The sequence below is a fragment of the Falco naumanni genome, chromosome 9, assembly GCF_017639655.2.
Source record: "Falco naumanni isolate bFalNau1 chromosome 9, bFalNau1.pat, whole genome shotgun sequence".
Lineage (NCBI taxonomy): Eukaryota > Metazoa > Chordata > Aves > Falconiformes > Falconidae > Falco > Falco naumanni.
The window spans coordinates 26,757,479-26,785,385 of NC_054062.1; the positions used below are offsets into that span (position 1 = coordinate 26,757,479).

Here is a 27,907-nt window from a genome sequence, read left to right on the forward strand (position 1 = left end):
CTGAAATTACCAAAAGAATGGAAACTAGCATTTAAGCCTTACTACTAATGATCTTACCATATCAGAAAAAACAGAGAAATTAGAAACCTCCTATGTTGTCATAAATTTTAAGAACAGTTTTTCTCCACATCTTTCAATGTAAATGGCAAAGAAAAAAGAAAAAAACCACAAACATAAAAACCCACCCAAAGAACATCAGCTTGCTCCATGAGGACATGAGGCATTATTTTGAGGACACGAGAGAAGTGCCCCAACGTTTCCTCTGCACTGAGGAATAGTGCTGAATAGAAAGGACAACATTTTGATAGTGCTGTAGCGAATATATGCAGCCAAGGATTTATAAAGTTCTTTCAATTCCAAAACATGTCAAGCAGCAGAAAGGATTTGCTAGTCATCACTACTTCAAGACTTTCACCGCTTATGGGGAAAAGTCCCAGTATATATATACACCATCTCAGTTTGTCCTGTAGTAAATACTGCTACCCCACCTGTAACTAACAAACTCCTACCCACCTGTAACTAAAAGGATATTCTACAAGCGTACTGTACTAAAACCTTTCTTTTTATCTGGCACTTTGCTTCAACGCTAGCGTAAAACATTGCAACAACAAATTTACAGGGTTGTCTCTGCTTTCAAAGGTCACAGCCATTTTAAAACTTCAGACTGCAACATGATCTATAGCAGTTATAAATCAGATTTAAAGTGTATGAAAACATAAAAGGCTGTAACATACAATTTGGCTTATTGTAGTTGTAAGAGTAGTCACATGAACTAATCATATGACAAAGACTAAATTTTTGATGAGGCAAGATTTATCTTTGTGAAGTTTACTGGGTCAGCAGCATGAAAAAGCATGCATTTACATTCCTAAATATCCAAAAAGCAACTAAATTCAGAATAGAACTTTCCGATTTTGGTTTTCAAGGGAAATATGAATGGGGGCCACTCTGGGCACCACAGCTCATTGTCATTATCTGGAGGGGGTCAGGTCTGCTGCTGCTGCTTTTATTCTGAACAGATGGCTGAAAAGAGATCAGTTTCCAAATTTGAACAAAACTTGTTACTCTTCTTTGCAAATAAGTCAATTTTCAATTCTACTCCAAGCATCATTAATGTAGGAAAATTCTAGATAAATATCAATAATCTGCTTGATTTCAGCTTCTATTTCATGCATAGTGTTAGCATGAGGTAAAATTAACTTCACAAAAATTTTCAGGGGAAGAGAGCACAGGTCCCAAAATCCAGGTTATTTTTTAGCTGAAGTCAGTTATTTTTAAGTAATAAAATGTGATATTTGGATTTACAACATAAATTAATTCTAAATGATATGTTTTTCTTAAAAATTATTTTTAAAGAAGAAAGGAAACAGCACTTACTAGAGCTATGATACACAAAATACTTGGGACTATTGTCAAGAGCTTCATTCAAAGTAAAGAACTTCTAAAAGAGAAGATGCCCAATGTCATTTACATAGACCAAGCCAGCAACATATTTCCTGATTTTGTATGATTCTAACTCTCCCATGAGCAGATAGATATAATCTGTGCCTCACAGTGAGTGAACTGTGCCTAGAGAGGAACATAAGTTGTAAGACATTTCTTAAGACAGCAGGCAGAGCTTCAGTAACTAGACTTTGACTTTCCTTCTTTCAATCAAGTAGTCAATTTGTCAGTTGCTGCTGTGGTGTGTTGCTGGTTAATAATGGGTTTGCATGTTCACTCACATGTGGATTGTTTTCAGGTTCTAGTTGCTCAAATTTCTTGTCTTTGTTGACCATATGGAAAAGAGGCAGCTTGAAAGACCTTCCTTAATAACGGAAGGTTTTTCCAAAACTTGATTACTCATAGCTACAGAACAAATTTATCTCTCTCAAAAAAACCAACAAAATTTCTGGTTAGTGAGAGTATGCATTCCCCTGGGAGATCAGAATGGTACATTTTACCAAAAAAAATTACTGGACTTACCAAATTGTCTAAAACATTATGTTTTTCACTTTACCTGTACAGCTTCCATTGGTATACAAGAGACTACTGATTATACCATCTTGGTACAATTAGTAGTTACATACTAGTCCTACATATCTAGTCCCAAAACTAGTTAGAATTTGCATGGTATAAAGTAGATTAAAACTGCCAAACACAGCACTGAGACATCTGAGAAAGACCAGTTCTCAGCTGCTCCTAGCTTTTGAAATTAGAGCGCCACATATATATGGCTTGGGCAGAGGCATCCATGGTGTCTTCCACTCCAGCACCTGATGCATTTCCATTGCCTGTCCTAACCTCTGATTTGAGAGAACAGAGGTATAATTCAGGATATTACCTTCAGCAAATCGCTGATATACATATATATATATTCAGATTATATTGCATTAATTTTATATTACTGCTTCATTATCTTAGGAATAGAATCATGTGGATCACCGCAGTGATTCTAGGAATGGAATATGGAATATTATAAATATAATGTTTATAGGAATTTATAAAGAGAGCACAAGCTTCTAATGCATGAAGTGATTACAACTGATCACAGGAGTGGGAGCAGGGAATGACTTATTTTTAAATGACCCTCTGAAACCACAAATATGCTGCCAGTGCTAGAACAGAATCTCTTTCATCACCACCCCCAATCATCCCCTTGAACTTATTCCAATGATTTGAAAGAAGAATGGTGCTTCATAAATTAGTAAAACAAGACATAACACAAGCTATTAGCAAAACAAAATATTATCAGATCCTTGATACCACTATTCATAAGATTGCTTTTATCCTGGAGCCCATAATATTTACAGATCAATTAATGTATTTCCATTTACAAGACAAAAGAAAAGGCAACATTTAATGAAATATTATTTAGATTGGGGGGTGGGCGTGGGATGACACAAGCCACAGTAAAATATACTTGGCTTTAGAAGTGGTTAATGAGAATCAGCCAAACATTTAACTGCTTCCATTTGACAAAAGCGGTCTGGTTACTTCCTACAGGTAAGTGATGGAAAGCTTTTTCTGTACTTAGATATGTTCAAATTTCAGGTAATGCTTTCACTTCTCCACTCTCTTTTTGCTGCCTAAAACCTTTTTTTAGGGTCTTAGGCGTTAGTGGGTTTTGGAAGAAAATTTAGCTAGATATTGTGAACTGACAGTCATTCAAATCAGAATTAGCAGCATTTTCTTTCATATGTGTACTATGAAGTGACAAGACTGAAGGAGAAACATATTTTCTGTCTGCTTGGGAGTCTTTTAGCCACGATGTATGCAAAATTTCAGTATAAACAACTACATAGAATTATTTAATATACTTCACTTTAGCTTAAATATACATTCCCTATTTAAATATATCATTGATAAGAGACTTCTCAATCAGAATTCATATTTTGTTCTCCATACAGACATTTCATAGTAGCTACAAATCCAGTGGGAATCTATGCCAAACTATTTTTACCTCCCGAGTAGGCCATGTGATGTGTACTCAATGATTCAGTTTGATATAAGCAGTATAATATACATGTATGCTCAATTAGTATACCATATATCACCGTCTAACATATTTATTTATCATCCACAAAAATGACAAAGAGATACACACCCCTAAAAATTCAGTGCTCTTATTTAGGAAATGTCATCAAGCTTTATATGCTTCTGTTTCACTAAATACAAGCCTTTCTTTAAAAAAGGATCAGCATCTCCTGAAATAAGAGCTAAAACAGTTAAAATTTTGAACTTAACCCTGTCCCAGATTTGGATAGCTGGTAACTTGTAAGATTTATTTTTGATTATTAGAAGATAAAATCATAAGATTCCTCCTTTCTCTTTGAGATCATCTTTAAGAACATTAAGATTTAAAACCTGTGATCACAACCAAGTCAAGCTTTAGTAAAATTAATTGCCCAATAAATTGAAAAAATATTTAATTTGCATATAAGTTGGTGTTAGTTACCTATATACTACAGAATACTGAATACCCAAGACATGCTTCTGAAAAATCTCATATAAAAATACATATAATATTCAGAAAACTCATAAAAGATTGCATTCTTTAGTAAGGACTATCTTTAAGATTTCCTGTCTGTCCATCAGTAATCTTGTCTGCAATTTTATTTTTTGGCCACTGCCAGTTCTTTAGATTACTGCATCATTTACATGTCTATTTTCCATTTAAGTCAGGGGTATAATTAGTCTAAGTCAGTCAGAATTTCAAGAAGTTTTACTGCAGATAAACAATGCACGACATGAAGAAAAAAATACAGGCACTAAGTCTTGTTGAAAAATCCCAGTCAATTATTTTAGCATCTGGCCAAATAAATTTACCACAACAGTTAGTCCAGAAAGTGGATGCTTGGAATTGCTATTTAAACAGAACTTACTGAATTGGGCATTTGATTGAAAGCTTGTGATCATGAGTAGTGATTAGTAGATGCATGAACCAGACTCCAGTCAGCTGCTCTTTAGACTTTGGAAGCAGCAATCCCCTTGAGACAAGCCTTAAATATCATCTGTGACTTAACTCAATGCACTCTAATAAAATAGATAGTTTGTGTAAAGCATAAGAAATCCCATTGCAATCTTAACCCCTCCAGGCAGTAAGTGAGAGAAAACAGCCTGCCTGTTTGGCATATGACTAACAAAAAAGTATATCGATGATTTCTGGGAAGACAATATTATGCAGCTCTCAACTTGACCTTTAGTTTTCCCTAAAGAGTCAAGAGGCTGATGAAGAAAACCTATCAGTAGGTGCAGAGCAATGCATATGAACTTCAAAACTGGCTTTGCTGGAAGCAATCGATATGGCCTAAGTATCTCTTCTCATACTACCTAGCCCATCAGTCAAAGCAAAATTGAGAGGCAGTAGATACTAATTAATAGAAAAGTGATACATAGACTTCAGACCATGATACGAACTTTCCAAGTATGCCTCCTTTAATTGCTAGCAACAAATCAATTAGGTCTTTTAGAAACCTGAATTTTCTCTGTGGGAAATTCAAAGCCTTTTGATGAGACTGCTGACCGAGTTATGAGACATTCTGTCATCTGATAATCACACAGTCCAACAGAAGAAGTCTAGAATTTAATGCAGTTTTGCATACAGCAAAACAACCCTCTGTTTTGACTTGTGTTGTAAAGAAGGTATTTTGCTTCTACCAGAAATGTCTGAACAGCCTCTGAACAGTTACGACTACAAAACTCTTCTAGCAATCTATTACTAATGCTGTAAAATGAAGTTACATGGTAAATTGCCATCAATCCGCCAGTTAGATATAAAACACTTTGCAATAGATTCAGATATGAAAGAGGCTGGTTGACAGATGCACATCCAGGCTGAGATTGAAAACATCACAGAGGATTGTCATTACAGTCTTTTTTTGGAAACTCTGGGGACTAGCACATTAGCGAGGAAAAGCGAAAAAACAAGTGGCTTCTCTAGCAAATTAAAAGTGTAGCCATGAGAAACTGTAGACTTGTATTCACCTTCCGATTCCAAATACTAAAATACTTATTATCCATGTGAAAATGAAGAAGTCTGACAGGAAAATTTATCATATTAACAGCGTGCACTGGAAAAGCTGCTCTGGGACTATCGCAGCCCTTGAACTCTCACTTTTGAGGCAAAAGAACTTTTTCTGCTTAAATAATCTGCTTGAGCAATTAAGAGAAACCTAGGTGATGGAGACCTACTTAATTTATTTCCTGTATGACCTATCAGCCCCAAACGCATATTACTTCTTCAGAAACTGGAAAAGTTAGTCTTTTATTTGTCTGTTGTACACATACAGCATATTACTGTACACAGACATCGTATTATCCAATGTAGTTTGATGCTGATCCTAAAAATGTTATTCATCTGAACAAAAGAACTACCAAAAATGCCAGGACACTAGTAGGTAACGAAGAATCAGTTAAGGATGTGCTCCAGCCTTTCAGAGATATCTTAAGAACTTTGCAGTCTTTGGAGGAAGGGGGGTGGGAGGAGAAGGAAAAAAGTCTACACAGACAAGTGTCCTCTAGACTAAAAGTCAACCACAATTTCTTGAGGATAAAAGAACCTTAAAAAAAACAACACAAAAAAATAATGAAAAAACAAACATAAGTGAGGGATACATTTCTTGATAGGACAGATCTAAATTTGGACAACATCCATCTTTTGTGTTACAGGCAGTAAATAATTTTATTTGGTCCAATTACATAAAATCTCACAAGAGACTACTCCACTTAGGAGAATGTTTTACAGACTGTTGTCAAGCATGTGGTGTTGCAAGATCAATTCTTACAGAAAAATAATTGAGAGCCACGATCTGTAGTTGCAGCCCAACATCTGCCCCTCACAATGCCACCCCCGCACCTTAAAAACAGTCCTAAAAGGAGCCAATCCAGTAATTGTGGGGCATTACATCAAATTTGTCATGGCTCGACTGGAAAAAGCTTAGACACCACATAAGGAAAACAAAGGAGAGAGGGATGTAGACAGTGACAGAAAATTGTTTCTCTCATAGGAACATTTAGTGAGGAAGACAGAAGCTACTGGGGTTGGATTTACTCTGCTTTACAACTTTGCACTAGAACCCCAAATTTTGTTCTTGAATTCTATGCCACCCATCCTCTCTAAACTTGCACAGTCCTGGCTCTGAAAATAAGGTTTTCAGTAATAACCTAGATTACCTTAGGAATATTTGGCTACAATCATGATATTCTTCTCATAATAAATAGCCTTTATTTACTTAATTGGTTACTGTAGTCATAAGCAACTAATAAGAATGATAGAAACACCTTTACTACCAAATCCTGCAGAGACTATGGATGCTGACTCCCTTCTGAAGAGACCTGGTCATCCCTTAGCTGCTGACTGAAGAAGAGTCAACAAATGCTTGCTAAAAAATTGTGGTTTCTTCAGGGGTAAAAAAAAATTCTATAGCAATCTAGCAGTTCAAAAAGAAAATAGCATTTGTTGAAAGCAACGTGAAAACTGGGACAGAAAAATCCTGCAGCGCTACTTCAGAATCAGATTTGTTCTGCCTAGGCTTGATTGCTCAGAAATATTTTCATATTTTGCCTCATCAGATTCTTGTTTACTCATAGAAAAAAAAATCGCAAATGGCATAGTTTTAGGGACAGAGATTCTCTTATATGAGGCAAGCTCGCTGTATGCTCTTTGAGTCTGCTGTGCCAGTTAAAGACAGAAATTTTAAAATCATCACCATTGGTACATCACCAAGAACTCTCATTTAGGACAAGACAGGAAATAGTGTGAAGAGCTTTACAAAGGGAGGCTTGAACAAGTATCATGGAAAACCTAAAAGAAAATTCTATACAAGAACAAACCTGAGTTATAATCTGCTCTTCTGTACTGCATTTTGCTGCCGCATTTTGTGAACCGCATTGATTTGGGATGTTGCTGCCTTGCTGTGGGAAGACACGGGGACTACAGATAACACACACGGCTTCATATGTCAGTGTCTGGTATTGCGCACATGTGTGTAGGAACATACATAAATAAAATTTAAAAAGCTCTCGCCATACAATGTATTGCTGGATAAGGAACATCCGTTTCCATTCGAACAAATATTATGATCTCTGACTTCAATTTTAAAAAAACAAAAATTGGCTAGGCATTTCATTCTGGACTTTGGTGCTGTGGTATTAGATCAGTTAAGCCAAAGGAATTAGTTTCAGTACAACAGACTGCTGTATTTGTATTCACAAGAAGGTATCTGGTTTGTCCAACTGAGGAAATTAGAATTACAATTCCATACTTCCTCCTTGCAACCATTCAGTCTTGCTCCTCTGGCAGAAGCTACCATTCTTCAAGCATACCATAGAATTAACTGTGCAAATAAATGGTCCTCATCCATGAAATCAAGATCAGTCAGAAGACTACCAACAACAGTGTTCCTACCTAACATTACCTTAGAGACCATCAGGAAGGCTCATACAATCTTTCCCACCAGTTGTTTTAAATTAAAGCATGAAATTCACTTCATAATGTTACTTTGTGCAACTTTGCATACACTATTTTCTTCTTCATGAGATCTTGTTCACCCTTAGTGTCCTCTGTGAATCACTGGGGACAAGTGTGCTTATTTTTATCAAACAACAAAATAACTGAAGAACGGGGAAAACGCAAGAGGATGAGACTGCTGCACCACACATCTAAATCAACTGTAAAGCCAAAGCATTCCTGCTGTTCCAAACCCATCCTGTCTCCAAGCTCTGCCATGCTTTGTCGTCTCACTCTAAATCTCATCTTTATCCAAACATCAGTCCTGAATGGAAAGAAACACAGGAAGACTTATGCATAATTTTGTCATTTTAAAACATATTGAGCAGTTTTTAGTGACTGCTAGAAAAGTCATCATTATCACAAAGAAAAAACAGTAAAGACTTTTTAAAAAGTTGTTCTAAAGCTAGCAATCTGTTAAAAAAAAACAACAACACCCCAACCTAGAATGTTTTTGAAACAGTTGGCACCATCTGCTTAATAAAAAAACCGGGGAAAAAAAAGGCTGTAGTTAGCACAAGCATTGCTTAACTCAGCAGACCAGCAAATAAGTAAAAAACCCATCAATTTTTATTTCAATAAAATATTAATTATCTGGATTTTGCAAGAGCATAATACTGTGTCATTGTGATATGTAACTACATTTGATAACATTCTTCAGTGCATATTTCATTATTTCTTAACATCTCACAAAAACCACTTAGCTACAAACCACATTTAATTCCCAAAACTCTGTCGTGAAAGCCAAGTAAACACATTATGAACTGGGCATCTGCTTCCCCAAAACCAACACATGGCATTTATAATTTTGCCAGTTCCGTTACTAACATACCTAAACAGGTGCCAAAGGAAGTAATCCAAAGACTTTTCAGGCAATAGGAATGAATTGGCCTTATTCAGAAACAAAGCATTTAAATCACCTCAGGGTGACACCAACATAAAAACATGGTGCTAAGCTTTACAATGCATAGGAGGGGTAAAAAGAAAACTTAAGGCAATAATACAGATGCTCAGAACTAGAAATAGGAACTTCTTATACACATTGTCAGCTGTTATCAGCTTCTCCTGCCCAAGTGCATAATATACACTGTCAGTGACAAAACAGCTGGGTGCCACCAGTCCCTCTTCTCTCAGCAGCCTAAATATTGGATTCACTGGCAAGCAATGCATCCTGCAAGGGCTGTTTGATCTATCAGATGATTTGGGGTTTGTTATTATAATAACCAAAACTCAACCATTGACCAAGCCAGACTGCTTTCCCAAACACATGCTCACAGCATATTCTGTGATGTCAGGCGAGATTCAGTAAGGGTAACAAAAATGCAGAATATCTGGGAAAACAGGAAAACCTCAATAATATATAGGTAGTATAGACGTGCTTGAGGAATATGGTACAGGCATGTCCATGTTGATCTGTGGTCCCCCAAGGTCCAAAATCTTAATGTTGGCACTGCACTGTAATGAGCCTTGTGTAACTCACCATGCTGGAGATTGTAGTTCAGCATTTTTCACACACAACCGTCCACGTCCACCAGGTCCAGCACTAAATCTAAGGTAACGTGCCTAAGTGGACCTGTGGTGACACCATCCTGCCCAGGATGCCAAATCCACGAAAACCTTCTTTGTTCAAGCTCAATGCTGCAGGAATGTTTCTGGACTCCAGCTAAAGCCACTGCACCTACGCTAATCAACCGTACCAACCAATAAATTATCTAGTAAGGCTTGGTAGAACTGACTACACATCTATGGCCTGACTTGCTCACTAAACTAGCCAGATAAAGCTCTTGGTGGGGGTGGGGGTGGAGGTCACTAGAGCGTAAGGAACATTTTATTTTAATCTTTCATATTTCATGCTTGATCAGATTAGCCACAGCTAATAGTTCCCGCAGCCTTTTGTTCCTAGCCCTAAGAGTATCAACAAAGCATTCTGAATACAGTGTAGGGAATTCGCATATTGCACCAACATTGTAAACATTCCACAAACTCAATAAATTATACTAGAGAGTACATACTGGAAGTCTGTATTAATACACTCAGAACTGTGAGGGATGTCATCCATCACCCAGATGTAAATATGAAGACAGAAAACCACAATATAAAACAGCACCAGTGTAAAACTTAGCTGACTATGCTGACCCTTGGCATCAACTAGTGATGTCGGCTCCAAATCTCTTCATTCAACGTTTATCAAAGCAAACCAAAAATATTGAACTTTGTTGTAAGTCCAGACACTGCCCACTGCTCTGACATGACATGAAGGAGTAATGAGAAAGGTTATCCATCAAAAGAACACTAAGGTCTGTCTGGAGGTGATGGCATATTTTCAGAAAGAGCAGGGGTTGATTTTCCTGCCAGTGCGGCACATTTGAGTAGGTGGGAGAAGCCTTGGAGGTCAGGCTTTATTAACATGTGAACAAAAGATTAACCTTCACATCATCCTCACGACATTCCAGCAATCCATTTTTCTTGTTTTCCTTTGAGTTTGCTAGCACACAAAATCCAACTCATTTTCTCCTCCAGAATTTAATATTATATTTTTGGACATGTTTTCCATTTGAAAGAATCATATTCAAAATGACAGAAAATTTACAGACTAGCAATGCAACATGGAAGAGAAGATATCTAGAAAAAGGGAAAAGACATTTGAATTCATGAGTATTTGACAGCTGAATAAGCCATGTCGCTGAATTTTGCGTCAAGCATAATTTCAAATATCTTTCATTTAACTGTATTTTTTAAAAGAAATGTCTGGTAATGCATCAAGGCAGTTTAATATAAAAAGTAAAAAATAAAAATAAAAGATTTAATTTTAGTTCTAAAGGAACTTCTAATGAAAAACAGCAGTGGAGACATTTTATTTTGGTACGTCTGCAATGATTCCTTAGTAACTTTGGAAAAGACATACTCTTTATAAATACAAAATAGACTGTAAAAAAAAATACACATTCACACTTCACCCTTTGACTCCTGGTAATAACATTCTGTCTTCTATGCAGATGCTGCCTATATAGGATCACAGTAAATGAAGTACATTTGACCTACCAAGCTTAACATGCCTGTAAGTGAATCTCAAAGACAGGAATGCAGGACGTATGATGCTGCAGCCCTGATTGATAACTAAGAAGTCAGTTATAAATAAATCTGGAACAGTTGGGATTGACTGTTGTTTAGCACTTTCAGACAGACGTTCAGGGCAACTGGCAGGGACTTTGGAAGCTGTTTCCTATATTAGAATCATGACAAAAATAGAAGTGAGGCTGCATTCCCTTGTCTTCTGCTAAAATAGATCTCACTCAAAACCATTTTTACAAGTTTGGCAAGGCATAACTAGTCTGCTGTCAGATACAGAACTAAATCATAAATGGAAGTCCCATGCTGATCTACCATGAATAGTTACTTATTGAATTAATAAGAAGGGGGGGGAAGGGGCAGCAAGAAAAACAGTGGAGAGTAGTAGGAGATATTAGGGTCAAGGAGAAGGTGATTTTACTGCAATTTTTTTTTTAACTTTAAGTGAAGGTACAATCAGAATTCACTAGCCAGAAAGACCCTGAAGACCTTTAAAAATAAAATAAAAAGGGAAAATCATACATTTTGCCAACTGTCCTTCAGAATATATGGGGGGTTTTGAGGTTTGGGGTGTTTTGTTGTTGGTTTGGGGTTTTTATTTATTTTGGTTTTAAATTCAAGAACAGATATTGCAAAATAACTACTGAGCAAGGCTGAGTTGTGAGAATGGAACAGGAAAGAGGGAGCACGTATGGGTTTTGTTCTGGTTTTAAGTGCCCCCAATACTGTTTGCAGGGCAAGCATTTGTCAGAGTTCTCTCACCTCCAACACTTAAGCTTCCAGATACATTAAGTTGACTTCTATTTATGTGGTTTTTACAGTAAAAATATATCTCTCAAAATATTGTAGGGCTAGCTAGTCCACTGACTGAACAGGCCATTGTTCTGCCAAAATCATCAGTGGCCTTAATGCACACTCAAGAGCTTACAGGGTCAGGAAAAACAGAAAATCTTAAATATAAACTCAAAATAATGTGTGTAACTTCATGCTACTGTTTCAGATCATGAGTGAACTCCCAAACCATATGCAAGAGGCACGCATGACTGAGAACAGAATGTATATAAAATAATACAAAATCACAGAAGAGACTAGGATACAGTAAGAGCCAAGTAACTGCCAAACAGGTTTCCCCTAAACTGTTCTTTCTCAACCAAAACAGGTCTGGTGTTTTGCTGACAGATATGAACTTGTTCCACCTGCACGCACCCAAAACCACCCTGAACCAAATCAGCTCCAACCTTGAAACAATGTGAGGGTGGTGCACCATGCCCACCTGTCCTCTCTTAGCTGAGCTCATTGCCGCGGTTCAGCACCTGGTGAGCCTGGACGCAGACCTTGTGGGTCTAAGCAGGATCACAGCTTCTTGGGTCAGAACACACAAAAAGTGGGCTCGTGCTTCTCTGTAGAATACTGTGTACCAAATCCACTGGTGACTTCCAGCTATTATTCCTCTAGTTTCTACAACATGCAAACTGCAACAGAATCAGCACCAGGGAATTTCTGCAACTTGCTTTCTAAAGGAAGCCTCATATAAACTAAGGCATGATTCAAAGACTCCAGGCTTGCTGAAGAAGCACACACAGGACCATATTTCAGTCACTGAATTGTGTTTTTTCCATCATGACAACTGCTGAAAATATGCTTGTTGAAAGAGACTAAATTCATCAGAGAGTCAAACCTTTTCTTTGTAACAGATTGCCACACTGCAGATGTAGTTTCCTTTTACCAGAACAGCCTGCATAAATGTATTTTAAACTAATTACCTTTAGGTGGAAAATATGACTTGCTTTCAGCTTTGTGAGGCCAGTCCACCACAAGAGGTCCAAACCTACGAAAGCTGGCAGTGATTTCATCTACAAAAAACAAAGGAGGCACTTTAGAGAGAATCTGAAGACTGACAGTGACAAGGTAAAAAAACCACAAGAGTATTTTCTACACCTATTAAGAACAATGAAAACTGCAATAATGTACAATGAGGATGCCTAAATATTCTTTCACCTCTATGCTACACATGGCTGCTTAAAAATAAGTAATTTTACATTCCACTAATGCAAGTTTACAGCAGGATTAAATGCAAACATGATCTATCAGAAGTGAATATGCTTCAGCTGTGGTCTATTTCTAATTATAGCCACAAAGCAGGGTCAGATACAGCCACATGGGACTGACGGAGGAGCTACATGTCAGCACGGCCACTCCTTGTAGCATGCCCTAGAAAGCAGGCTGCATTAGGTCATGCGACTGTGGGGATTTCACCTTCCTCAGTCCCCTCTGGAAATCTGCCTTGAATTACCAAGTTACTACTTTGCTTTTTTTTAAGCATCAATTTAGAAACAGTGTGGAACACACATCTCAAACTATACTAAAGGACAATTTTGTTTTACATGCAAATGCTTCAGAAAAAAGTATTTTAAGTTACTCTTTTAAAATGTTTTTTGTTAATGCATTTATATATGTATTTTGAAGAAAGAATTAGTTTAAAAATTATCTAATGCAATGATAGATAGGTCAGAGCAACAATCCATCAGGAGAAAAGCCTGAAGACAAAGGCAGTGGTTTTCCAGTTTTTTGATTGCTGTTTGAGATGTGTCCAGTTTGTCTGACTCCATGAGTTGCACATCAGATTCTTCAAGCAACTAGAGTCACAAAACACTTACCGTATAACTTGAGAGGTGAAGGACAAATGTGTTACTTGAGTAGACCTCTTATGGAAGAGGATAACAGCTCCTAAGTGGCTATGTTACTTCCTTACAGGATAGGCTGGGCATATATTTTTATTCTGAATGACCCAGCAATGTTCACATCAGTTATACCTGTTGGCCTGCTACTTCTTGAAGTCGGGGATTCAGATTACTCAGCAGTCCCTGTTGATACAGTCCTACAACTCTTAATGTGACATGGGAACTGCATTTAAGCTGTTTGTAAACCACAGATTGGCAACATACTATTTTCTTTAATGCATGTAGTTTAGGCTTCAATTTAGTAGATCAGATTCTGAGATCCCTATTTATGTTGATTGAAGATACACAGTGGAGGATTCCAGCTATAGTATGAAAAATACACCAAAAACTGTCATGATTTTGGTGTAGGAGTTGGGGTGTGTGTGGGCACACACAAGTAGAGAAGATACTGAGACTGAGAAAAAACCTGACCATCTCGGCTAAGCTGGTAATTATTTTGTAACCACATTGGTTGCCCTACATTTGCTAACTCAACAGTACATATATGCTGGATATAAGAGCTGATTAATTAAAGCCCAATTTATTTTGGTAAGGACTGTATTAACAACGTCCTTAAAGTCAACCGCATCTCTTAAAAAAAACAGGGAAAGACTACAGAGGAGTGGCAGTGGAAACCCATGAAGTTCACTTTTCAGTTTTCCCACTTTACATATGTGGGAACATACGCTGCTATTGCAGATTAGACCTGCTACACAGGCATTTCTGTTTCCATCTCTTCTGATCTACAGCACAAAAGAATGCCAGGTGAGTTCTCAGGTGTTGCAAGGGGTGCTAGGGTTTGTTTTAAATAATGCCACAAGCACAAGAGACATACCTGGAAAAATCCATTTGTTTTTATAAATATCTGACCTTTTTAAAGTAATTATATGAAAGCACCAATTCCCACATCTCACCAATATAACTTATTCACAGTACCTTCATCAATGTCAGGAGGAAGACCTCCAACAAACACCTTTCTAGAATAGCGTTCCACTCTTTCACCATTCTGACAGCGTGTTGGAGAGCTGAGACCCGATGATAAAGACTGATCACCATGGCTGTCATCTAGGAAGCCATCTTCAAAAGGAAAAAGCGAAGACCGACCTGTAACAGATTTTGTAATATCTACAGTTAACGCTATTTCCTGGAGAATTAAATATTTCAGTAAAAAACATTATATTTTCCTTTTACTGTTTTGCTTTAACAGAATTTGCATTAAAGAGCCCAGCTAAGTGGTCCAGTTATCCAAATTATGTTCATTAGTATAGCTTCTATTTTTCCAAGACCATATTATCCTTACAAGACAAAAACCCTAAACTAGCTTTAAAACAAACCCTTGCAACTGGCTAGCAATGAAAACGAACAAGAAATCTGATGAAATTGTGTGTCATAGCTATAGAAAGAACCTTTGTAACATTTACATTTCAAACCGATTCTTAGGGATTTTAACCTTCCATAATAGATCTTGAAGGAACGATCTTAAAGAGGAGATCCTTCAAGCCACTGCACTGCTGAACAGGACAGACTCCTTCAGAATGCTTTACAGGGTCCTAACCCCAAGGCTGCATCACTTCCTCCTTGAATGAGCAGAGGCCCAGTCTGAGTAGGGGGGCAAACAGCAAAATAAACATAGAAAAGCTTTGTATTGTAGATACTAAACACACAGGTGAAGCAAGAAGCTTAGCTAACAAGAAAAAAAATTCTTTAAAATCTTACTAAATAAACCACAAAAAACCTCCACTTGAAGAAAAAAGTTGGTAGCTAGGACAGCCTGTCAAGCTCAGTGTTAAAACACCCTTTCAGTAACAAATTAGCAAAAAGCAGCACAAATGGCTGCTACTCAGTTTGTTAATGAAAAGTAAGGAACTTATCTGTGATCACCTGATGCTATTACTACCAAAGTACACACACATTATCTTAAGAATAGATTTATTAACCCATAAGATAAAGTAAAAAAATATTCGAAGTCTGTATGTAAGTAACACTGTAGAACACAACTTTAGAATTTAATAATTCCCTACACCCGAGTTGAAAAATAAATCCTGTGATGTCGAGAGATGTATAAATGAGAACCCTGTCTTAACTCTGAAGAGACTAACTATCCCCTCATACCATGGAGGATCGCTCCCAGGGATAGAATTATAATTGATTGATACAAACAATTGATAGGGGGTTAATTACAAATATAAATAGCAGGGCACAATTAAATTCAAAAGTAATGCATCACATGAAACTAACTAAGGAAGAATTAATACCATACTAGTATTAAACTGCACAGGGAAGTACAGAAAATAAAAACATGGAGAAAGAGAAAAATCAAGACATGCAAAGGGACACTAGTCAGAAAAATGTATAAAATTAAAGCATCACTAATAGAGTCTCCAGTAATAAAGGACACATTACAAAAAAAGAAGCAGCAATCCTATTTATGGAAAACAAGCTAACACACAAAAACCAGGAAAGATGTTCTGACTGACACAGAACACCAGCCTGATTTTTTTAATGAACACCAGGCACTAGAAACATCTTGATTAGAAAGAATATATTGATTGCACAACATTGACAGAGATCACAGATACAAAAATCCACTGAAGCAAAAATCCCACTGTGCTTTTAAGCACCAACATAAGAAACAGGTTAAACGCCACAATCAGAGAAGGATTTAGAGATGCTAGTCCTCAAAGTCTAGTATAACTGGTTGTCAGAAATGGTGGGTTTAGAGCAGGGGTCCTCAAACTTTTTAACCAGGGGGCCGGCGCATGGATGAAGTGGCAGGCAGTCATCTGCGGCTGCTTGGTTTCCCCCCCAACCCCGGGCAGGGGGGTTCTGTAAATACGGGGGCCGGATTGAGGACCCTGGGGGCCATATCCGGCCCACGGGCCGTAGTTTGAGGACTGCTGTTTTAGAGCATAAAACAGGAAAGATTATTGATGAATATTTTGTTAATGGACAAATAGGTCATGCACATATATAAACATATGCATTTCAGTAAAAAAGAGAACACATGCATGAGAGAAATCATAACTAGGAAGGCTAAATTTGTGTAAAAATATCAAATCAGAAAACTCCTTGAACAGTAGGACATTTGAAAATATCCATAAGAGATTGACATTACTAAGAAGCTCAATGATCTTTTAATTCCCCCACCTCCAACCTACCTTCTTGTAAAAAATAAAACAAGCAGACATGAGCCATTAGTGGAAGTTGACATATCAAGTTAATAGACACTACAACAAGGCATCCAACTGAAATACAGATCTACAGAGGAGGCTGAATAAGTGCTGAATTCTGAAGGAAATAAAAATGCACAGCAGCTTAAAAAGCAAGGTATCACCTCTTGACAGTCTGCAAGCATTCTACTCATCTAAAGTAAATGAAAAGACGATCTAAAACTTATAGTTAAGTCAAATATGGAGTTAAATGTATGAAGTATACATTTAAAATAATGCAAAGCATACAGACAAGGGAATAGGGAATGTTTGTTCACTGTCTCTTCCAATAATGGGGAAACTAATTTGCATTGAACACAATCAGTACACAGTGAGGCTGAAAGCAAGTCAAAACTGTGGAACCCCTTGCCACAGGCTTTTCAGAATGCTGACAAGTTTAGGTAGGTTCAGAAAAGAGAATGAGCAAGAAGAGGAGAAAAAACCATTCTGAAGCAATAAATATTGAGACATCACCTAAAGAAACTCCCAGAGGGAAATCCTATTTTTATACACCTGCGCCCCTCCCCTGGCATCTCTGAGTTGTCAGTGTAGCAGAATAGATTTTAGGCTGATTTCCCATAGCTATGCTTACATCTGTACCTGAAAAACTGGTTGTAAAAGTTAAAAACAAGGTATCTAAAAGAACATGACTCAGCAGATCTAAGCACGATAACCTACAAAGAAACGCTTGCTTCTTTACTCACAGAAAACAGAGGATCAAGTAGAGAACTGATAGGTTATGGTAAGCCCCAAGAACTTTCTGACAAAATCTCTTCTCACTGAAGATGCTTTGTCACAGTGACAGAATCAAACACTAATTAAACTACTTCAGTTTAACAAACATGAAACGAGTCTTTCCACAGATTCACCTCTGAGTGCTCTGCATATTACCACAATGCAAATGGTAAAAATAATGAGGGGGATATATGAGAACATTTGATAAACACCACACCACTTTTAAACAGGCTATTGTAGAATGTCATGTTTCTTAAGATTAAGAAAGCTCAAAACACCATTATAAAATTCAAGATAACAAAAAGCATGATTATCACAGACTTTAATATTGTATAAATAAGACAAGTCACAAAATCCCTAACAATGATCACACACACACACACATACACAAATCTACTTGTAACTATGGAAAAGCCTGAAATTCACATAGGAAACAGTTATTATGGAGTGAAACATGCTTTTTGCTAGAGTAAAAAAACCACCTGAAGGTCCAGCACATTCGGATTTGCCCTGTTTTGTCACCACTGCATTTGTATAAAACAGCCTACACTGTATCCATCACAATTACTGCCACATTACTATATTTTGCTTCCACAAGTAAACATGAGTTGCACAAAATTAATAGTGTCCAACTGAATCCCACCACCTTCCCTGTTTTGGTGCCATTTGATCAACCTGGAAACACTTGCCACAACAAACAGTTTTCACATGCAAAGAGTATACAATATTATATACTCTGCACACTTTCCAATTCGTTTCAGTACCATGACAGCACTGAAAAAGTGTAAGTATTAGGATGCTTTCAACATCTGTTAACAATAGCCTGTTCTCTGGACGCAGGGAAGAATAGGAAGGTAAGTTCACGGGGAATACTTAAATCTTTCTGTTTGTTTTAGCTATGACAAACACTAAAACCAGTCAGCTTTGAACAAAATCAGCTGAAATTCTACATTATAAACTTAGTACAGCTTGTACGGCCTATTACCTCAATCCATACATATGTACAAACTACAAGTTACTTATATATTTGTCGGTTTGCTTATATGGCTAGATTTGTTTCCAAGTTTCTTCACAAACATGATGCAAATTCTACATTTTGTAAAGTGATGTCACATGCATAGCTGTCACACAATAGATGAAAAAGAAGATTAAATGAAGTTTAATGCTGGAGTACACCAAGCAGATGGCACTACCCAACTTTTAACAGCTGCAATCTTCACTGTTATTTTCTCAATAAAAAAAGTCTGTGTAAGCTACAGCACATAAATGTAAGCTACATTAGTAGCTTTCTTGATTGTCAGCAAGCTTGCTATTATCCATTAATCTCTCAGAATAAACTTATATGCAGCACTGTACATTTGTAAAATGTTTTCAGTCTGCTTTTATTTTTTAACAGTTGCCTATGGTTAAATAAAGTTAAAATGTGCTCAAATGTGGTATCTTTTTTTATTATCAATATTCACTGTTGAGGGCAGTTATTAGTATTGGTATTCACAATGTTCTACCTAAGGCAATCCAATGTAATACTCAAGTGTAATATTCAATGAAAGGTGTTTCAACTAAGCAAAAACTATTTTTGAAACGTTCAATGCACTAGTTATACACTGCACTTTTATCAAACCACTCCAAACCTGAAAATCATTTTTTTTAACACTGTGCATTTAAAGTCATAAATATGCATCATGAAAGTCTTTACATTTAGTCATCCTCCAGTTCACTAGTAATAGCAACACATTTGAAGTTACCATCTCAAGATCATCATTGCTTTAAGCTGCTATTAAGAGAGCGTTGTTCTGCAAATGAAGAAGACTGATTTATATGAAGCAATTGATCAACCAAATAATGTTAAAATTGGTAACATCATCTTATCATAAGAAAACTAAATATTTATTTCTCCCACTATTCAGCAAACAAAACATTTAGTAAATACTTTTACCTCTTCTCCGCCCATAGCTCCTGGCTGCATGTAAACACAGAAGAAAATTGTCGGTATAGCTGTCATTAGATTTAGCTCCAAAAGCAAAAGAAAATGTAGCTTCCACCTCTTCTCTTTTTCCCCTCCCCCCATAAAGAAGGAAAAGACATTACAAAAGTGCAAGATGAAATTCAGAAAACCCAAGACAAGAGAAAAAGTTTGAAGATGACACAACTGGGGAGGGGGGGGGAAAAAGAAGAAGAAGAAAAAAAAAAGGAACATACCTGCTGTGCAAGTTTTCTACATAGCAAAGGTATTAAAAAAAATAATCAGGCACATCAGAATTACAGTACTATAAAATAATAATTTAGGATTATGGTTTTAAGAGGCAATAAACAATCAACAGTAATCCTAATTAAAATAATTCATTTTGCATTTTATTAATTAGTTGTGAACATATTTTCCAGTTATGTTTCAATTTAAATAATTAACCATTTGTAAATACTAACATCCTACCAAAACAGTATAAACTCAGTAGCCAGTATGTTCAGACAAATAAAAACAGATTGACAAAACGTATTTATAACTACCAAAATTTATACAGCATTTCAATGAGACATACATCTATGGCAAAATCCACAATGTACAAGTGCAGAAGCATATTTCTTCATATAATGGGAAATGCAAAAAGCAGCATTTTTTGATCTGAAATTTTAGAATACCAGAAAACAATCTGGAAAACAGTGCCTGCTGCACAAAGACTTCAATCTGTCACAAAAGGTATCTGCGGTCTTCCAAGGTAATCAAATGTGGAAGGCTAGGGGTCAGGTTGTTTTTCAACAGAAAGTGAGCTTAGGCAATAGGTAATAGAGCCTTGTTTTGTTCCTTTCTCTCTTCACTGCAATACTGTTTATGTTACTCCTCCTTCCCAAACCCATCTCTTACTTCCAAAACACAATGCCTTCCAGCCCTGCCCCACACAGCCAGGTTTTAGGCATGATTCCTTCAGCTCTCCCTATACAATCCCCTTTAGCCCACTTCATCTAGTTTCCACTCCCTTCTCCTATATCCCCAGTGTCCTCTACCATAAAACCTTCCATTCTTCCCATTTTTCTATTTCCATCTTCAAACGCACATCCCAAGGTGTCCCACCATACCCCTCAGTTTTCCCTACCTACTTTCCTTTGGCCAGAAATTCCAGGACAGGTCAGTTGCAGCTAGCTGTGAACTACTCATCCACTGATGGGTCCCCTGGCTGTCACCTCTGAGTGACTCCAGGGACTACGCACAGCAAGGCTGAAGCTCCTTCAGCACAGGCACTAGTAACCTCTCTTCTACCCAAGTAGCTGCTTCTTCAAGCCCTGAAGAAACACTGTTGTGGACACCATGCACCTATGTCTTTTTTCTCCCACCATCAATCAGGTCACAAAAGAGCAACTATATGAGTTCTTCATTAGGGAAATTAAAAAATTTCAAGGGCTATGATGAAGAACTGCTTCACAACTTATGTTTAGCATAAAGACAACAGAAGCTGTTTGTGTGAACAACTATTAAGCCACAGTAAGGTAGCTGGTAAGCCCTGAAACAGACTCTGCTCTTTGCACAACGTGCGATAGAGAGTTAATACAAGAGGCTGGCTTTGCAGCAAGAATAAAATTAATCCTCCTTTCAAGTCACTGCTAAAACCATACTTCATTACTTATTATAATGGCAAAGAATCATTGTCAGACCTCATGTAGCAAGTCCTTGTCTTGATGACTGCCCACACACACAAAAAAAAAAAAAAAAAAGCTTATCAACATGTTTTGAGAGTAATTTAGCTGAAAGAGGTTTCTCAAACAGAAGTCTACCAATCTAAAAATTAAATTTAAAAAAGTGTTACTTCAGTATGACATGAAAAAGACTTCTGTGCTTCTTTTTAAGAAAATAAAGCTTTATATGCTTAAGGTAAACATTTAGGCTCTGAACAAGGTTAACAGTACATGATGGTAGAAATCTACCACAGGCTTCTGTAAATTTTAGAATAACCTATTGCATTCACGTATTATAACACTTCTATGTTATACTGCACTGCATAATATCACTTTTATCTTAGATATGCCCTCACAAACATAGCCTTTATGTCCATAAATGAGTTTTACTGAAGGTATATTTACAATTGCCTGTAAATTCTAGCGGGAAAATAGTACAATACACTTGAACAGAAAGACAGTCTAGACAGCTTTCGCTGATTTAAAAACCTTACATCACATTTAAAAACTCAAAGAAGGTGAAGTTTCACCATTGTTGATTATATTATATATATACAAAGAATTTGAAAATGAACTCTGTTTTATGCAGTGTTTACATTAAAATGTTACTTTTTCCAACAAGCTGGCAATTATTCAGCAGGGCAACTTAAGAATGTCAACACACACTTTATTATGTTGTTTACACAGAAAGAATGTGTCATTTGACACAAGTCAATAAAAAAATACCCGTCTTGTTAATAAGTCAAAGTTCAGAGCACAACAGAATTACTAGAAGGAATGGTTCATCACATAAATTTCGTAAGACCTCCGGTTTAAGTATTTTGGAAAATAAAACATTTAGAAGTTCTTCTTGAATGGAGACATTTAGGAACCAATAATAAAATTATTGCACTATTAGAAACTACGAAGTTACCAGTGTTTTTCTGAAGTTACTTTCTCTCCTAGGCAATTCCAACAGAGGACAAAAGAAAGACTGGGAGCTCCCAAAATTGTACCCACCATCAGTGAAGCTACTCCTATATACTGGTTTTGTTGCCAAATACGAATGTCATTTCATATAGAAAACCATCTCCCGAATGTTTCAAAATTCAGCACAAAAGTGAGTCTACCCTAGGTACCTCATAGAACATGACAGTATTAATGAAAACCTAGCTGTTTTAAGAAGTGATGAGTGCGTTTTCCCTTATAAAATATGAAATTGTTGCAAACAAGCACCGATTTGTTGTGTAACTCCCAAATCCATCACCACTGTGTCAGTGTTTCTGCATCCCTTTGCAACTTTCTTTAACTGACAGGTAGAAAGTTACATAACCACTATGTCCCAGATTGCAGGTACTCAAATACAAGGGAACAACACATTCTTTTTTACCCAATAACTCCCCTGAAACTATTAACTCACCTCATCCCAGAAGCTAATTGTACTTTTACAAACATTACACTGTACGTTGAAGAACAGAACTCAAGCTTTTAACAAACAAGCAAACCAAACTCTCCAAACCCTAAATCTTGCAGTGAAATTAAGTAAATTCAGTGCTAATGCAATTGGAATTCTCAAAAGCCTGTAGTTAAGGATTACCCATTGTTGCAATAAATCAAAACACACTCAACAGAAATGCTCAAATTTTAGACGCATCTCAAAAAAAAGTTATATGAAACTGATGAAAAAGAACTTATTTTCTGATTTTTTTCCCCCACTGCTTTATTATAACATGGGACTGGATCTGCATATTGGATACAGATCAAATAGCATTTCAAGGAAATAATAATTTTGTGAATCCAAAACTAACTCAAACAAACTAGATCTACATTCTTTCCGTATTATAGCTAAAAGTGAATCTAAGCAGTTAATTTCAAATACAGAAATAACACCATTTATTTGTATTATCACATTTTATAGAGACTTAATATGAAGTACTTTGAGATTTTTAAAAACATTCTTTCTTCACTGTTGGTACTTATCTTATTACTGCAATAACGTGTCCACAATATCAAAGATAGATATTTCAAGGTAATCTTAAATGCATTTCTTCATTGACTTAAAATAGCATTATCTCTAGGGAAAAAAAAGTCAACATGTCCAGATCTGAAATTTTGGAGCTAGAAAGGCTAAAGGAAAATTTATTTGACAAGATTGGGAACCTCCTTGATTTATAAAGGTACGAGGAATCTTATTCCTAACTTGAAAAACTCATCTGTAATCTTGAAGCAGCCACCAGTTCAGAACAATACTTGCTGTAAAACACTGAGTTCTCCAGTAAGTGCCTTTGGGAGACATTCTTGTCTTTGTTGATTTCAGCCAACTCATTTGCTATAATACAAATAAATTTTATTTATGTACATCTTTATGATTTTAAAAGTATCCACCATTCACCAACCTGTCTCAAATTACCCATGTGTAAAAATCATAGTTGCAATTCCAGCAAGACAAATCAAAAGTTTTGTCTTTGATCACTCTGTCAGTCCGTGCTACTCTGTCTGAATGGTCAAGGTTATATAACAAACTGTCAAAATGGAGGGGGGGTATGATTTAAAAGAAGAAAAAAATTAAAAATAATCACTAAAAAAGAGCTAGGTAAGGAACATTTTATTCTAAAAGTGGATTTTCATACAGTTGGAAGTATATGAAAAACAGTAGCTAAAGCAGAAGCAGTTTTAGTAACTTAATTTGTAGCAATCAATGTAAAAAATATATGCACATAAACATAGTTTACAATAAATACAACAATTTTACTAACTAAAAGAGGGGTCAACGTTAACAAGAATAGTTTGCATACAAAGATGAGGCTAGTGCTTGAACCAGCTTGAGTTTACTGCATATAAAAAACTATTTCTTCAATAACAATTTCTGGATTTTATCTAGTAAGAAGAAAGCTGATAAATGAAGATGACAAGATAAAACTCCACTAAGCCATATGCCTAAAAGTTTGGGGGAAAATAAGAATTACATTTAGGAGAACAAAGAATTAAACTTGGTTCATTATCATTTTTGTGTTCCTTGCCATAGTATGGTTATACTGACTTTTATATGCACATAAATCTATTTGCTCCCAAAGAAAGCTTTCTATGTATTAATCTATTTGCTGAACACTCATCCCACTTTTTCAGGGATAGCATTTGAATTATTTATACTTCATCATGTTTCACCATTTAAGATTTGAGGGATAATTTTTCATGATGAGCAATGCAACAGAACAGCTTGTTTACGAAAATAATACTCTTTCTTCCCTTTTTCCTATAGCTACAGTCTTTTTAGAGAGGTCTTTGAAAGACAACATATAATCCAAATAATTCGCTGTTTGGGATTGAGTTAAATTATTGCTCATCTAAGAGTGCTTCAAAAGGTGATTCTCAATTTCCACTGATAGATGGACTGGATGTTCAGATGGGCACTGCACTAATTTGGTGATATTAGCCTCAACAGTCCCTTCTGGCTCACTTTTTTTCCAATGATAGCAATGCAAGTGTTACAACAATCTCCCTGATAACATATGCTGACATACAACTGAATCCCATCATTGGGAAAATATAATCTACATGCAAGTTGTATGCAGTTAAGGCCCACATATGAGATCTCAAAACACTTGGTCAAACACATAAATTGCATTTGATACTCAAGACTATTGTTTAAACATCTCAGATCTTCCTTCCTCAGGCATACTGAGCAGCCAAGCATCTGTGCAGGAGGGAAGGCTTATGTATTTTAATTTCTTATAGTTTTGGGGTTTTTTTAAAGAAAAGATTAATAAACCTCACATTTCTAACAGCCAGGCTGATAGGAACTTCCTTCATACTGCTTCCAATCTACCAAACCTAATTCTGGATTGCTGTCTTATCTCTTCTAGCATCATATATAATGCTTGTGGAATAGCCTGGCAAATCTTGTTCTTAAAATTCTGCAGAAACAGATGGCACTCACCCACAATAGAGAGGATCACACAGATGAAAGAAAAGCACATTGGTGAGGTTATGAGGCAGGAAAAGTGGTAGAAAAAAAACCAAACAAGATAGTAAAGAGCTATAATGTTGGATTAAAAGGAAGACGATTTAGAGAAATCTTCCCCTGCTAGAAAAAGACTTTAGCAGTCACTGACAAGAGATACTACCTTCAGTAACAGCCAAATCAGGTCTCAGAAAACACAGATGCTAATATAGAAAATTGAAAGGAAGAAAGAAGAAAAAGCATGTTTTATTGCTCCCCTGCTTCCCCCCCCCACCCCCCCCCCCTTTTTTTTAAAAAAAAATTGTACAGGTATAGAAGGGACTTTGAGGTGTCAGATTAGCCTGCCTCACAGCCCCCAAGGCAGCATCAATACGAACTGTTTGTACAGCTGGGTCTGAAAAACTTAACAAGGTTATGTGTAAAGTGACAGTTTGCACACTCTGAAACTCTCACGAACCCTGCTGCCTTTGCTATGTCACACTTCACAAGATCCATTTTTTTCCCTCCAGTTAAATAAACTGATCTCTTCATGATCAAATTAGGTTTAGTTTGCAAACCTTATTAGCTCTCTCAGTGTCTTTTATTCCTTTCTATTATTCTTTGTATGCTAATACGCTAGTAACCTATTAGAACCTGACCGGGCAATTGGGTTAAGAAGCTTAGCAAATTCCTATAGGCAGGTATAATATTATTATTAGAAGAGACTGATGGCCCTTGAAATTTTGCACACATTTTACCAGACTATTATCACTAACCCCCCCAAGATTTTATTAGCTATTAAACTGCCAACACAAGATTTTGCAAGACAAAAATTATTCAATAAATCTATTTGTAGCAGTTCATTTCAAGGTATACCAACAGCACTGGCAAAAGATTTAAATATAAATTCTATTTCAGCAACTTTGATATATCGAAACACTGTATGTGTTTGAAGACAATACATCAGAATGTAGGAAGAGCTAAGTACAATGGCTCTTAAGGAGACAAGGCAATTTGAAAAGCAATAGAAACATGAATATAAAAAATGAAATTGTTTTCCTGCCATTACATTTTCTGTCATTGCATGATGACTTGCTCTCATAATTATTATGTTAATAAAACATAGCCAAAAGTTCTACACAAACATCTAAAAAGGTGCCCCAAACTCTTGTCTTAATGTATTTTTCTGATTATTTTACTCAGAACAAACAGAATTAAATTACACTAATGAAAAGAAGAAAAGACAGTCAGATGGAGACCAAATAGTACCAGACCTCACAGATGACACATTTTTGTATGCGACAAGAATGAACATTGGAAGCAGATGGAACATTTGAAGCCAAACAGCAGTGCAAAGTCACTGTACAGAGGAGCTTTAGGAAAAATAAAATTCCAGTATTTCACAAAGGGTTTATTCTCATTTGTTGGTTTAACTACCTTTAGACTAAACTAATTTTACTGAAGTAAGTTTGTTTGGGATCCCAGCAATGCAGTTCAGTCCTTCATTAGAAAGATCACACACCCTCGTTTATTCCCCATCTCCCTTCTCCACTTGCTATACTTCTTTCTCACTGAAGTTTGTTCTTGGCTTTCTGGAGTTCACAAGCAGCATAAAAGATAGCTCACTACCTAGCACATAGGTGACTGTATTCATGCTGACCATTTAGTCCTATTTCTATAGCTGATTAAAAAGGAAAACTTAACTCAAGGGAACTCCCAGTGTCCCCCCAAACAGAAGCAATGGCTACAGAAATGAATGACTGCAAAGGGGAGTGAACGCTAACCTGAGAAGGGGAGGGAGGATACCTTTCAGTTAATTTTGGCAAAGCACATTATTTTCAGACTTTGCTTAGTACTTAAACATAACTTCTAATAGGTACTGCAAACATCTACTAAAAATATCATCAACAGATGGTTTCCCTTTAAGTTCATACATGAATTTATGTAAATAAAATCAATAGTTCATTTATGCCACATTTCCCCTAGAAATTACAGTATCAATTTAATAAGGTGCTGTAGATGAAAGTTTGTAAGAATTCTTCTACTAGAGAAATTTCAATTATAGATAGTATAGACAAAAGCTATGACTTTTTCCCTTTGCACAGTATTTCAAATCTAAATATTTGCATTTTCCTTTTGTTTAAGTGCTCTTTTGGATTATGCTCAGATCTCACTGAATATAAGAACATTGCATTCCTCAATAGAAGCCTAATTCTGATAGAAAACTTCAACTGCTTCTATAAGTGTTTATACACATGTGCAACAGTTTGTGTATATATGCAAGCATAACACCATTAACAACAAGAAGAGATTAATAATAATTATGCTTTTGAAAGTAATCTCTTCTGTCTCACTAGTTTTATTATTTCATAACTCAGTGCTTTGAGATGATTATTTACACTTTGCCCTGAGCAAGTAGCACCTTCCCTCAAACCAAATAATCCCCTTGAACAACTGTCTGTAAATGTTGAAGACTGTTGGGAAAACCCCTAGTTTCAAAAGGCTGTAATCAGTAAATAAGAACACCAGCTGAAGTACAGTTGACAGTGTTGCCATAAAGAATGAGAAGGAGCTAAAGAGACAAACACCCTCCAGAAAA

The 27,907-nt window shown here is 36.4% G+C and overlaps 1 protein-coding gene across 5 annotated transcripts in view; it reads right to left on the bottom strand.

Annotated features, from left to right (window-relative positions):
- The window catches only part of CPEB3 (cytoplasmic polyadenylation element binding protein 3), an 85,246-nt gene that overhangs the window by 16,991 nt on the left and 40,348 nt on the right, over nt 1-27,907 (bottom strand). For 3 of the 5 annotated variants that reach the window (XM_040607055.1, XM_040607054.1, XM_040607057.1), the window contains exons 5-7: nt 19,660-19,683; nt 14,716-14,883; nt 12,823-12,912 (exon numbers count right to left, since the gene is read on the bottom strand). In XM_040607055.1, the coding sequence (XP_040462989.1) occupies nt 12,823-12,912; nt 14,716-14,883; nt 19,660-19,683 (282 nt within the window). The remainder of the gene's footprint in view (nt 1-12,822; nt 12,913-14,715; nt 14,884-19,659; nt 19,684-27,907) is intronic. The other 2 variants (XM_040607058.1, XM_040607056.1) reach the window with 1 other exon arrangement.